The 12,806-nt window shown below is 38.6% G+C and overlaps 1 protein-coding gene across 4 annotated transcripts in view; it reads right to left on the bottom strand.

Moving 5' to 3' along the window:
• Nucleotides 1-12,806, bottom strand: part of LOC144660588 (ZP domain-containing protein-like) — a 40,940-nt gene that overhangs the window by 2,822 nt on the left and 25,312 nt on the right. For 2 of the 4 annotated variants that reach the window (XM_078521245.1, XM_078521244.1), the window contains exons 4-7: nt 5,001-5,288; nt 2,212-2,343; nt 1,030-1,155; nt 49-454 (exon numbers count right to left, since the gene is read on the bottom strand). In XM_078521245.1, coding sequence (XP_078377371.1) covers nt 49-454; nt 1,030-1,155; nt 2,212-2,343; nt 5,001-5,288 — 952 coding nt within the window. Of the gene's footprint in view, nt 1-48; nt 455-1,029; nt 1,156-2,211; nt 2,344-5,000; nt 5,289-5,648; nt 5,694-9,275; nt 9,455-12,806 lie in introns of those variants that run through there. The other 2 variants (XM_078521249.1, XM_078521246.1) reach the window with 2 other exon arrangements.

Here is a 12,806-nt window from a genome sequence, read left to right as displayed (position 1 = left end):
GAGGAGGAGGAGGAAGAGTAAGGCTTATTTTGTCAAGGTTAGACTTACTTGGGATTCCGGTACAAGTCCATAGTAATCGTGAACTTTCCATATCCTTTAGACGACAGAATAACCTTCTTGCTTGCTGGAAGGATTCCAATTGAAGACACCACGCCATATTTGGAGTAGTAACAGTGGAACGGGATCATAGCCTCGCGCACACGAGTCACTATTTGATGCTCCTCGATTGGAATCTCAGACACCATGTTGCTGTAGACAGCGTGGTCGTTAGTGTGCTTGAGTATGGTACCGCATTCGGTGGTCGCTGTATGAAGGAAGTAGTGAGTCTCGTTCTCAGTAGCCGTGCAGTGGACGTCGATCAGCCTGATATGATCAACATCAAGACCCACGAGGAGGGACTTGGGCAGAGTGATGGTCATTTCATCTTGGCCACAGTCTAGTTCCACTCCCTCGGCTGTTGAAAATAAATTAAAGATAGCAACAAAACGATTAAAAGATTATTTATCTATTTAGATAAGTGCGCACATAGTGCATATTAACTACTTTTCAGATAAATAAGAAGCGGCTGTAATGTAGCAGTAAAATAATATAGAGGTGGAAAAAAGTTTTACAGTTGAAAGTAACCTGAGATCTTCCATCCTTATGATTACTGAAGATCAAACGAAAACGTCCTGAGATTGCTGTTAATGTCCCGAAGACTCTCGAACATTGCCGAACGGTGGTTGTTGTATATTTGTTCAATTGCGCCTGATAAAATATTTATATTGGTTGTCATTACTAATTCCTACGAATGGTCAATGGCTCAGTCTAATTCTGTTCTTATATCACACTAGAGATGGTACATGCCATCCTCTTTTGTACAACAACAATACAATTTGTTTCCCTAATACTATGAGAAGACACAGAAGAAACAACTAAATACGGGATACTGTCTTGACAAACTGCTAAGTTCACATTACTAAAACTAATTGTAATGTATTGTTACCAGTAAGGAGAATCTAAGGCTACAATCACAATAGCTCTACTCACCAATACAGTGGCGTTTGTCTGGCGCGACGCTAAACTGTGGATCTGAGCATGCGCAGTAGTAGCCTCCAATAGTATTCACACAGATGTCTTGACATCCTCCGTTGTTATGTGCACACTCATCGACATCTAGACAATAAAAGTGATTTCAAGTAAAGAAATGTTTTTCCTAAATAGAAGGTATTGTCAACATTCGAAGCTTATCCTTGAAACGACTGGAGAGACTTGTAGGGCAATCTCGCCCCCAGACCCTGCGTTCCCCTTGACCAGCGGTCGGGAAACTCAAAGGCTCTGGACGAATCAAAACTGGAACCAGGAAATCCTAGTGTGATTGTGCGCGTGCGCTAGAGATTGTGGTGAAACGAAGAAGTTTTCAACAGCCAATCAGATTAAGACGCCTTTGTGGCGGGCTTTCAAAATAGTCCAAGTTCCCGATCCCTGGCGCAGAGCAAAAGGATCGCGGGACTCTGAGGACGAGATTGCTTGCAGGGGTGTAAAACAAAACTTGCGTGCAAAACGCTATGTTCTGGCACAACTTACTAATTGATAAGTCTGAGGCTCTGTTTGGAGAGGGGAGGGGGGGGGGGGGGGGGCGTTATCCCATATACCAATAATTTGGAGGGTAGTTTTCCCTTATTCCTAAAATGAAAATTAAATTAAAGTGTCATTTACACTCAGGTGGCTTATTAGAGCAGTGGGTCACAGGCAGACAAGTCTCTGTGTTTGAGGCCGCGTGACGTAAGCGTCACGGTATGCGCTATTTGATCCCATACATTCACTGTAATTTGTAACGATTGACCTCCGCTTGAGTCAACTGATCGTGAGAAATGCTCCATAAAATACTGAATTTCGCATCTTTTCATCCCAAACTTTGATCTACTGTAAGCCAGATAAATAAAAGTTCACTTACCTTTCATCTTTCGTGTGATCTTTTGTGTTTTTATGGGGTTTTGAGGCCGTTAATTCTTCGATAGTAGTCACCGCCCCCAGCTAAATTAACGGCCTCAAAACCCCATAAAAACACAAAAGACAAATTACAGTGAATGTATGGGATCAAATAGCGCATACCGTGACGCTTACGTCACGCGGCCTCAAACACAGAGACTTGTCTGCCTGTGAGTGGGTTAAGACAGGGACAGCGGAAGAAGAGAGAGAGAGGGAGAGAGGGTGGTTACAACTTGTCACCTTGTCCACAAGTGTTTCCTCCGAAGCCTTCAGCGCACTCGCATTCAAAGCTGTCTCCCTGGTTGGTGCATGTCGCTCCATTGAGGCAGGGGGAACTATCACATGGTTCAGCAGCTCCTCCTGATCCTCCTCCTTGATTTTTGAATAGAAGAAGATTTCTCTTTGAGTATTATTATAAGGCAAATATTATCTCTACACAAGAAAATACAACGGAAAACTTCCTTCGTTAAGGGACACTGCCACGAGCTTTACTTAAAAAATTCAAGAGCCTAAAGACGTATAGAAACTTATAATTAGTGGTCTAGTTTTGTTAGAAATTACTATGCTAGTGTACTGAAGCTATAAACAAGTAATATTATTGTGATGCAATCAGGAGTTTTAGATCTCAACTTGAAAAGAGTAAGGCTGACTTTTTCAAGTTCTTCCCTTGTGACCTTAAAAAAGAGCTTAAAACTAATAGCGGCTCCCACTTCCTTCAACAACAATTTACTTTTATATCTTTATCTTGATGTTCTAGGCGCATTTCGTGTACGAGCGAGAGTACTTCGCCAATTTTAGTACTTTCTACGAAACTGCAGAAAAATCTCCGTGTCCCTTAAAACGGTTTTATTCCAGGTTAAAGCGGGTCCTCAGCATCGAGCTCTACATAGCGAGTAGGAGAAGCAACATTAAAACACACCATAAAAATGCCAATTTTCGACCACCTTGACCGATCATTAAACTATTCATTAAAATTAACTGAATCAATTTAGTTATTAGCTTACATCTGTGAGGCCAAGGCTAATCTTCGCAAATTAGTTTAAGTAATTAGTAGAATTAGTTTAAGTATGCATCAATTAAAGTAATAATAGTTTTAAGTATTGTATTAGTAAGTATTTATATAGATAAGTGCGAAAATGGTGCAAGTAGTTGTTTGTGTTGTAATTTAATGTTTTCTTGTCGTTAGTATTGCTAGTTTAATTGTAAGTATATATATAGTGTAAGTAGGAAAGTACTGTGAGAGTTCTATGTTTCGTAATTTTTTCTTTTATTGTAGGTGGTGTTAAGAAATTGAATAAAAAAAGAGATCCTCTTGGATTTCTAAGGAAAGACAAATTCATATTTATTATTTGCCAAGTAGCGTAAAATGTTGGTCGTCGCCCGCCCTAAGCCTATCTTTGTATCAAAAGTGGACTATTATTTATTATTATATGGCAAGTGCTTGGAGTCGATATAACGCGCGCTCTGATTGGCTAAGCGCAAGGGCATTATTCTCCCGTAATGCCCACGGGCCGATTACGGATTATGCAAATTAGAAACTGAAAACATAACAAAATGCAATTCAAAGACCACATTGTTTCTATTTACTGAAAATTGCTGCCGCTTAAGATGACGAGTGACGATGAACACTCTGAGGGTGAATTCTATTACCCTGACGAGCTTAAATTTTAGGGAAAAAGTGAAAGTACAGCTTTAAATTACGAACGAGATGGTGCCGGACAGAGCGAAGGAAATAGCCAAGAAGAAACTGAAACTTTCATCAAAGAGCGAAAAAGTAAAAACACAACCAAGAAAACTGCCAGTGACATGAAAACATTTCAACGTTATATATCGTCAAATATAACTACTGGGAGTTATATTTGACTCCAGCTGGCGATCTTGATCACTTTTTAGGAAAGTTTTTCAACTAAGATGTCCGTAAAATTTATGGCGATGAGGGCGAACTTGACACTCGATGACACGGTGTCTAGTTAACGATTACAGCGAAGCATTCAGTCGTTTCTTTCCGATAGCAAATCTCCATTCAACATTCTTCTATATAAGAAATTTGAGATGTTTCGTAAAGTTCTCGCAGTCAAGCGGTAGCATCAACAAATTCCCTCGCTGTAACACAAGCAAGTTTAAACCAGCTTCACTAACTTCCAGGAGCGTCAGATGTAAACAGCCGAGCGGGTTTTGCTGGAGCAAACATCAGCAGTATTTCTGGTTGCCAGTTTCAGATCTTCAACGGCCCAGTAACGATCATACAAGAATTGCACAAAAGTCGTGGATTTGTTATCGAGAGTGACGACGAAGACTGAAAAATTCTGAACAGTGCATTCCGCTACATGCATTTTCTTTGCTTTTACAAAGAGGCCGTTTGAAGCACTTCTTTCTATGCATTGAAGTTGTTTGGCCGTTGACTTTTGAGAATGTCGACGAAAGTTACCTTGCCAAACTGTAACACAACTATAAATGACTTGTTTGATTGACTTTTCACGACTGTATAGTAATCATTTGTCTCGAAACTAAATATATTTTTTGACGGAGTACGCGTTAGTTCATCTGACTTGTGCAGTTTCAAATGAATGAACTGACAAGCGCGCGCATCACCGGATGTAAAGTGGTCATTTCCGCTTGAATCAACTTTTTTAAAGCCATATAATAAACAACTTATTAACCTCGAACGTTCTGTCTTTACGGGAAATCTCAAACCTCGACCTTTCCGCATTGACCTCGCTATCGCTCGGTCAATACGGCAAGGCCTCAGTTTGAGATTTTCCCGTAAAGACCTCACTCTCGGTTAATAAGTAGTTAGTCAGTCAGTCAGTCAGTCAGTCAGTCAGTCAGTCAGTCAGTCAGTCAGTCAGTCAGTCAGTCAGTCAGTCAGTCAGTCAGTCAGTCAGTCAGTAACTTTATTTTACCAGGGTAGCTCATTCAGCAACGAGGCTGGTATCCATAGGGGCCCTGGCAGGTTGTCTTTTTTAAATATTTCACCAAAGGGGGTAATATTCGAAGGGGTCGATTATTGGTGGAAATATAGTATTTACCTCCAATGCACTTATAGTCGACTTCCAGATACTTGTATGTTCCAACGCACGGATCTCCAAATACTGAGTTGCTTGAAAACAGATTGCAGCTGGCTTGGTTGTCGCAGTTGGCCTTCACAATGGAAAGGGAATTCCCAGCATGACAATTTGTAGTGAGAATCCTCGGATCTGGGCAGGTGTGATCATCATGTCTGCCGTAGGATGCGTGCTGCACCCTGATTACCTCTCCCTCTGGGCAGCTTATGGTGTCTCTGTCGTGCTCACAAATGGTAACGGAGGATGCATTATCTAAATTAAAGAAAAGCACATGCATTAAGAAAGGATTTATTGACTTGAACAAAATGGGTGTATTCCTGATTGAATCTGGGTGCTCACTTGCGTGACAATGCAATAAGGAAGGAAGTTGCATTGGAAGAAAGTTTGCGAGGAAGTCACGAAACCTTGTACATAGCCTTTGACGACTGTGCTCAAAACAATAGCATTTTATGCTGGAAGCAGACCATATTGTTTTAAAATTATGCCAAAATCAAATTTTATGTTTTCCCAACTGATATATGGTTTAAAATAAGCCCTGTCCACCTCAAAAGGTCTTGTTGCATTTCATTTTATCGAAGCGAATGAAAATAAAATGTATCACTGTTTACTTACGGTATTGTCGTTTTACAGGCGAGGCATCTTCCTGGTTTGTTTTATCTAGAAACAATAAAGAAAATAAACCACTAAGTGTAATGGTCACACGACATATCTCCACGGTCTGGCTAGGACCTGTAAGCATGCGCACAGCCTATTACCCGTGGAGTGGCAGCCATGGACAGCATGGCATAGCCAGGCGTAAGGGTCTCACATACGAACGTCGACCCCGCCGTTTACTCCAGAGGCGAACCCGAAGGTTTCTTTAAACCCCAGCCACATATGGAACCATATGAAGGTTGTGGCTGGGACTATGAACAGTCTCGGCAATAAAGAAAATTCATACAGTTTTGTTATCGTGACGGCAATGTAAACTAAATAAGCGATTTATCATTAAAAACTGTTGCGCTCCTTCTGCAGCAAGTGAAACACTCACTACTGAGCAGGCTAACGCTCTAAACGTAACGTTTTAAACATTTCGTGCAAATAGTTAATACAGGGTCGTAACCAGGTATATTTTTTCATCGCTGATCCCAAATTTTAGCTCTTAATTTTGATCCCTGATCCCCAAAATGTGGTAACATTTGATCCCTGATTCCATTCTGATCCCATCTGATTGGCCGATCCAGATCCCATGACTTGTGACCCGGGATCCCGGGTCCATGATCCCGATCCCGAGGCTGTGATCCCGATCCCAAGGCTGTGATCCCTGATCCCATATACCTGGTTACGACCCTGTTAATAATTTGATTGGTTCTCCCGCTGTTTTCTATCAAATTCTCTTGTTTCTGTTCGTTGATCATCCTCGTTACCAGGGTTTTCGTTCCCTTTGACCAGCGGTCGGGAAACGAGCGACCATGGAAGGTTCCAAATTGAAGTCCTAAAATATTGGACTTCCAGTTGAATTGCACAAGCTTAGCTTTCAAAAGCATGACCAACGAGCTTTTTGGTGTTTCACTTCCGGCCATTTTTATTGTTTTCAAAACCAATCCGATTTGATCGTGTAACGGAACTTTCGAGAGTTGCTTTTTCTGTCAAGCCTGTGCAGAAAGGAACGAGGACTCGAGGTACGAGAATATTCGTTGGTAGAAAGACCCTCGCGCAAGCCTTGTTCATGAAAGGAAAAATTATTCGTGATTCTTGGCTTAAAAATACATAAATTTGTAGGTTTTGGATTGCTATCCATACGATTGTGTTCTAAAGCAATTAGACAACTCGCCCTCGTTAGCTATAAACGGTAGTCAGCTGGACCGCGCCTCATTGACTACTCGCTTATAGAGAACTACGGCTCAAAGTCTAAATTTTGTTAATAACATAAAAATATTTGTCATTATTTTTTTTTTTAGCCAGACAGTATTCAATAAGATTGATGGCCTGTCTGTGGTTTACTTTATAAAAAAGATTGAAATTAATGAATTGTCCCAAACAGGAAAAAATTCCTTTGATGACGTATCTTTTGTTCCTGGTCGTCATAACAAACTGACCAGCCATTGTGCTTTTGTTCATAAAACAGGAAAAACTTTTGATATTTTCTCTATAACGTAATCTTAATGACATTTAATTTCCATTTAAAAGCCGACTTTGGTAGTTTAACACTTAAATTGATTGTGTCTGAAAATGCAAAGTTACATGTATGAGCTCACGAATTTATTATTTGCACGCTTAATCTATTATTGGTCTGAATTAACAAATTGAACAGAAATAAAATTGAACTAATCCCGAATCAACGGCATTTGTAATGGGACCTTATATCTCTTTCAATTCTTACTAAAATATTGTTCATTTGCTGGTTCATTTTTTGTCCAGCTTCAAAGTGTTGTTAGTTTGGGAAAGCAACTCTTAGAAAAGGGGTCACCGCCGCTTCCCACCTTCCAACATTCGGACGGTAAAAATTTAAGAGGGTTAACTTTAAAATAAATGTCCAATACTCTTCAAAAGAACCTTTTAAAAGCAAAGTTAACTTCAATGACACACTACGTTTCTGAACACTTTTCAAAACCAATTCCGCTTTTTCATATATTAACTGATGTTTGAATTGAAGAAGACGAAATGTCTGAGGGGAGGCGAACTAGAAGCGGTTTTTAGATTATGCTTATAGTTTGCTCCTCTAACAAAATTTTCATCAGTTCTGTTAACAATGCGTATAAAAAGCATAGCTGTCAGTAAACTGTTCCATTAAAGAATTCCATCACTTGAAATATATGAAATCAGTAACGTAACAAGACCGTCCGGGTTTCTCATGCAGAACTTATTCAGTGGTTTTCACTGTAATTTTACTTTTGAATTAATTTGTTCACTACGTAAGATAGATTTTTTCCTTTTTTGCAAACAAAAGAAACACAAAAAGCCTGCGTTGAGACTGTTCGATTTCTTAACGTAATACATTTATAGAGACGTCAATAAAGAATTGTTTTCCTGTTTGGAACAACAGCTTCCCTTACACTTTTAAAATCATGCTGGAATTCTTAATTCAAAATCCTTTGTTTTTGCTTCAGACTTTTGTTTTTCAAGGCGGAAAAAATTAAGTATTCTTGAAATGACGCTTCGAGCTATCGGCCAATTGGAGGTAATTACTGTCGGCGAGAAAAATAACTCTTGAGGCCCCAGCACAAAACATTATAATTTCTAGAGCTTTATCGACTATCATATTTACTATTCTTTTGATAATTGTTCGATAGGTTTGATGGTAAATCGAAGCGCTGTTCACCCGCTGATCATTCGGTTAATTCTCACCACTTATATGCTTAGCAATGTACTGATATTGTTAGGGGAATTAAAAAGCTTGTCACTCAGTTTTGAAAAGGTACAATTGTCGGAGTGATATTGGTTGAACTGGCTGGCGCAAAGTGTGTACTTTCACTGAATACACACAAACAAACGGAACAGTTAAATACATTCCGCTTTGCTTAGCATGGTTTGCAAATTTCACCACAGTATATGCATAGTTTGTTGCCAAAAAATGTTTTATTCTTATTTTTATAACGCGTTTTGCATTGTCAGGCTTTTAGTAGATTCCAAATGAAAGCAATTGAGTGTTTTAAAACGCGGTACTATTAACTACACACTACCTTAATAAGTGTAAATCCTGGAAAAAATAGAATTGCCGAGGAGGAAAAAAGGCTTGTAAACGAAGACCCATTTTGTCAAAACGTTTAAAGAATCAAGCGGATGTGAGACAATTCATTGCTGATCGCAATCTTGAAGCGATTTTGCTAATTGGTAACTGAAAAGATCATTTCTTCATTACTTCCTTGCGTTTAGAGCGAATGTAGAAATATTGGCCCAGAATCATGTGTGTTTATTTTTCGTTGCAGACAGAGTTTAGATTTCACGGAGTTTGCCGACTTCGATAACTTGTTTTTAAAACAACAGTGAAAACTTGAAACTATTGACTTTTTCAAGAACTTGAAGTTTTTGTACAAGTTTATATTCCTCGTACCGTTTTACGAAGAAAGGGCCAATTTTATAATAAACGGACCCATTTCGCTTTTCTCTTTTCCCTCATTTCCAGTGTTTAAATTAATAGCTACTTTTTATCTTATTTGAACTCTTTCGCGATGGCTATTCATTTAGCGTCTTTGTGTTAATGTAGCCAATTTGCTGGGCTCGCAACTTCTGTTAATTAAATATTATGATAGCTCTTACCTTCAAAACTAAGAGAGTCTTGAGTTTCAAACGTAGAATCTTGCGATCCTTTTGCAGCAAGTGCAAAAAGCAGACAAATGGCATAAAATAACAGACTTTGCTTCTTCATGTTGCTGGCCTGCCAACGTCTTCGGAACGTCTGAAAGAGTTGCTCAGCTTACACCTGAACAACGTATGAATTTTTTCCGCATTGCCTTTTCTTTATATGGAATTAAAAAGTTGTTTTTATGCGCACATATATCAGATAGAAAGCGGAAAAAAGGTTGGGGTTAAAAGTACTCTATTGTGCTCTTATAATAGCCCCCTGGCCACGGCAATTACAGTGAAAACAGGAAAAATTAGTAGGGCGTTAAGTTAAATCCTGTGCGAAACAGATAACCTGAAATATAGAGAACAGAACTTCTGTACTTGGAATTAAGGAATCCAAATCCTCTAGACTATTTTACATTAGCTGTAAAGTTTGAAAGACTTTATTTCGCCGTCAGCTGGCAAATGTTCATTTTAACAAATAAATGAAGGCTTTGAAGTACTCGTTTGTTTAACACAATCACAATTAGTTGTAGCAATAGTCTACCGGCCTGGTATTCGGGAACATAAAATATTTTGTCATGTTTGAACAAACGTGGCTAGTTTTTGTTCTTCTAAAAAAAACTTGTACTTGTAGTTACATGCACAGAAATAAAAGGTTATGTCGCAGCTTGTGTTTCAGTACTTTCACACGTTGAAAAAAATATTCAAAAATATGTCAACCGTGGCACATCGTGAGTCTTTGTTGAGCGTAGATTATGTACAAAATGATGCATCAATCATCTCCTTTAACTTGCCTATGACAAGGCTTAAAACACGATGTAATGTTTTGGTTAAGCATCTTTTGGACCACGATTTTCCCTCCGAAGTTTAACATGAAACGAAAAAGACGACTGGGCAAGGGGCATGCCATTGATGAGTCGTTCAGAGGCCATAGTTGGTTTCTTTTGTTGCGCTGTGGGTAATAATAATAATAATAATAATTTATACATTTATATAGCGCTAAAACTATAAATATTCTAAAGCGCTGTTTACTATATGTAAAAATAATATAAAAATACATACAAGAACGTGACAAAGAACGTGACAAAGGAAAAAATGCATGCTTCGCTGATTTAGCGACCGTCGCACGTTGAACTTGTTAGCTCTTCGCATAGGGTTTCAGAGCAAAAAGTATGAAGTGTTTTATTTCCATCAACAGCGTCTAACTTGATGAAAAAATCAAAGAAGTGGTTGTTGAAACCATTGTAAGTTGGCATTTGATTTTTACCTTCATTCTCTATGGCAAAAGAATAGACTTGGTCAAAGGTTATCAAACAAGGAAAAAATTCCACTTGTTTTGCTGTCTTTGGTTTTAAATTTAAAGTTCCCAATTAATAATTGGAATTCAGCGGTTTAAAGAACAAACGCACGGTGTTTTATAACAATATCAGTGGTTGTGCTACTCTAAAAAGAAGACGATCGCGATCTAACTCAGGGCTGCTATGAGAGTTTAGAGTTGGGTGTTTTATACAGCCACTCCGTTTGTCTCGATTGATTCAATGTTTAGAGCAGTTTTCAATTGAGTGTCGTAAAACCAAAACCAAAGTAATTACTCTGGCCAATCACAAAGGACACAGACAATCAAAACTTAAGCAAATACATGTCGCAGGCACGAAGCGCGGGAAAACGTGCGCGAGTGAGTCACGATTGGTTTTGGTTTTTCTCCTGATTGGCTAAAAAAGTGGCGCGAGATTTTTAAGCCAATCACTAACCGTAGTAATACAAAACTGAGAGGCTCATGGAACTGAAAAATGTGGCGCGATCTGAAAAGAACTCAGTTAGTTGAATCTTGATATCGATTAACGCCAAAATTAAAATTGTAGTTGGACACATTTTTAAAGCAGATTGAATGTAATAATACTGAAGTACCAGCTCATGGTCTTGTGTGATTTACATAATGTGGTCAGCCGCTATGCTCAAAGATCCAACTTTGTCGATTTGATTTGCCTTGTCGATGTTGTGGTGGAATTTGGTTTGTGTCCCGATTCTTCATTGGTCTCCAATGAACACTCATTTGTACAGTAATTTTAAATGCACGGCTAGTACGACGACACTTGTGTTGGACAATTTATTTGGCCGATATTTCGACTAGTCAACTAGTCTTCTACAGGGCCAGAGCTGGAGTGAGATAAAACTTAACGGCTCCTAAAATTTAAATTAAAGTATATAAGTGGATAATACGTAACACGATAGCCATATAAGGAAAAAGCATAAAATACAGCGTCGAGGGTGTAATATATACGTATAAAGAAAATACACGCACTAATAATATATAAAAGATGAAAAAAAAAAATAATAATAATAAAAATAAAAATAAAAATAAAAAATAAATAAAAATAAAAAATAATAATAAACTAAAGCTAACTGTCATATAACGATCTAAAGATATAACATATCACTGTTCAGAGCGTCTATTGAGGCCATTAGGTTCAAGAGTTTTGCCTCGGTCTATGAGATATGCTTCTCTTGCTTTGCGACGAGAAGTACTTTTAGTGGGTAGCAATTCAAGAGGAACTAGAGACATGTCTGATGTGCAGTGCCCTGGCATGTTGAAATGAGTAGGGACTGCAGTGGCTGCTTTCTTGTGCCTTGGATTATTGCTGGCCTGCCTGTGCTCAGTGAAACAAATAAATTATCGGCCAAATAAATTGTCCAACACAAGTGTCGTCGTACTAGCCGTGCATTTAAAATTACTGTTTTATACACCTCGAGTGAGTTCTAGTACATGCATCTCCAAGCTACGTGAGATCCGACAACAATTGTGCCATAGTCTTCCTAACGTTGTGTGGCCCTCTGCATTTAATCGTCCCACTCATTTGTATACCAGGGAAAAAAGATCGAGTACTATACGTGCCCAAAAACTAAACACCAAGAAATTAGCCTTTGAACAGGTAGCCGATTGGGATAAGAGCGAAAAAGATAAGTGAGTGCGAAAAAAATTCAGCTAGCGAGCGAGCTGAGCGTATCCTGGGGAGAGATGCTCACCGACCCTTTTTTCTCGCCCGAAACCTTAATCCGGAGTCTGTTCACAGGTTAGGAGAAATCAAAACACAACTCGTTATAAAATTCCTTTAATGATTTTCCCCCAAAAGATTGATTATCGTAATTGCCGCAAAAAAGGACGAAGGTTGGACATTCTCTGTTCATAACAGAGCTTGGAAAAAGAGAAAAATAAAATACATACACATTATTTGAAAATAACACTGCGATCAAATATACTGTACCGCTCCACTAAGCACTCGCTCCCTTTTAATCCTCCTAGTCTATTAAGGCCCTGTAAGTTCAATTTCTTTAATAAAGCCCCCACTCCGTAAATGGTAGATTATGACAATTTTGTGAAAATGATGAATTGGTGACGTTACACCTTGAAGTAATTTATCCATCACATTTACATTTTATGATAATAGAAATTTTTGAAAATGTGTTACTAAACAGCCATAAAACATGAAAGGACCATTTTTT

The sequence above is a fragment of the Oculina patagonica genome, chromosome 7 (assembly GCF_052425735.1).
Source record: "Oculina patagonica isolate OP01 chromosome 7, crgOcupat, whole genome shotgun sequence".
NCBI classification, from domain to species: domain Eukaryota; kingdom Metazoa; phylum Cnidaria; class Anthozoa; order Scleractinia; family Oculinidae; genus Oculina; species Oculina patagonica.
Note: the sequence above shows the minus strand (reverse complement) of the source record. Positions and strands in the feature narration are given on the sequence as shown.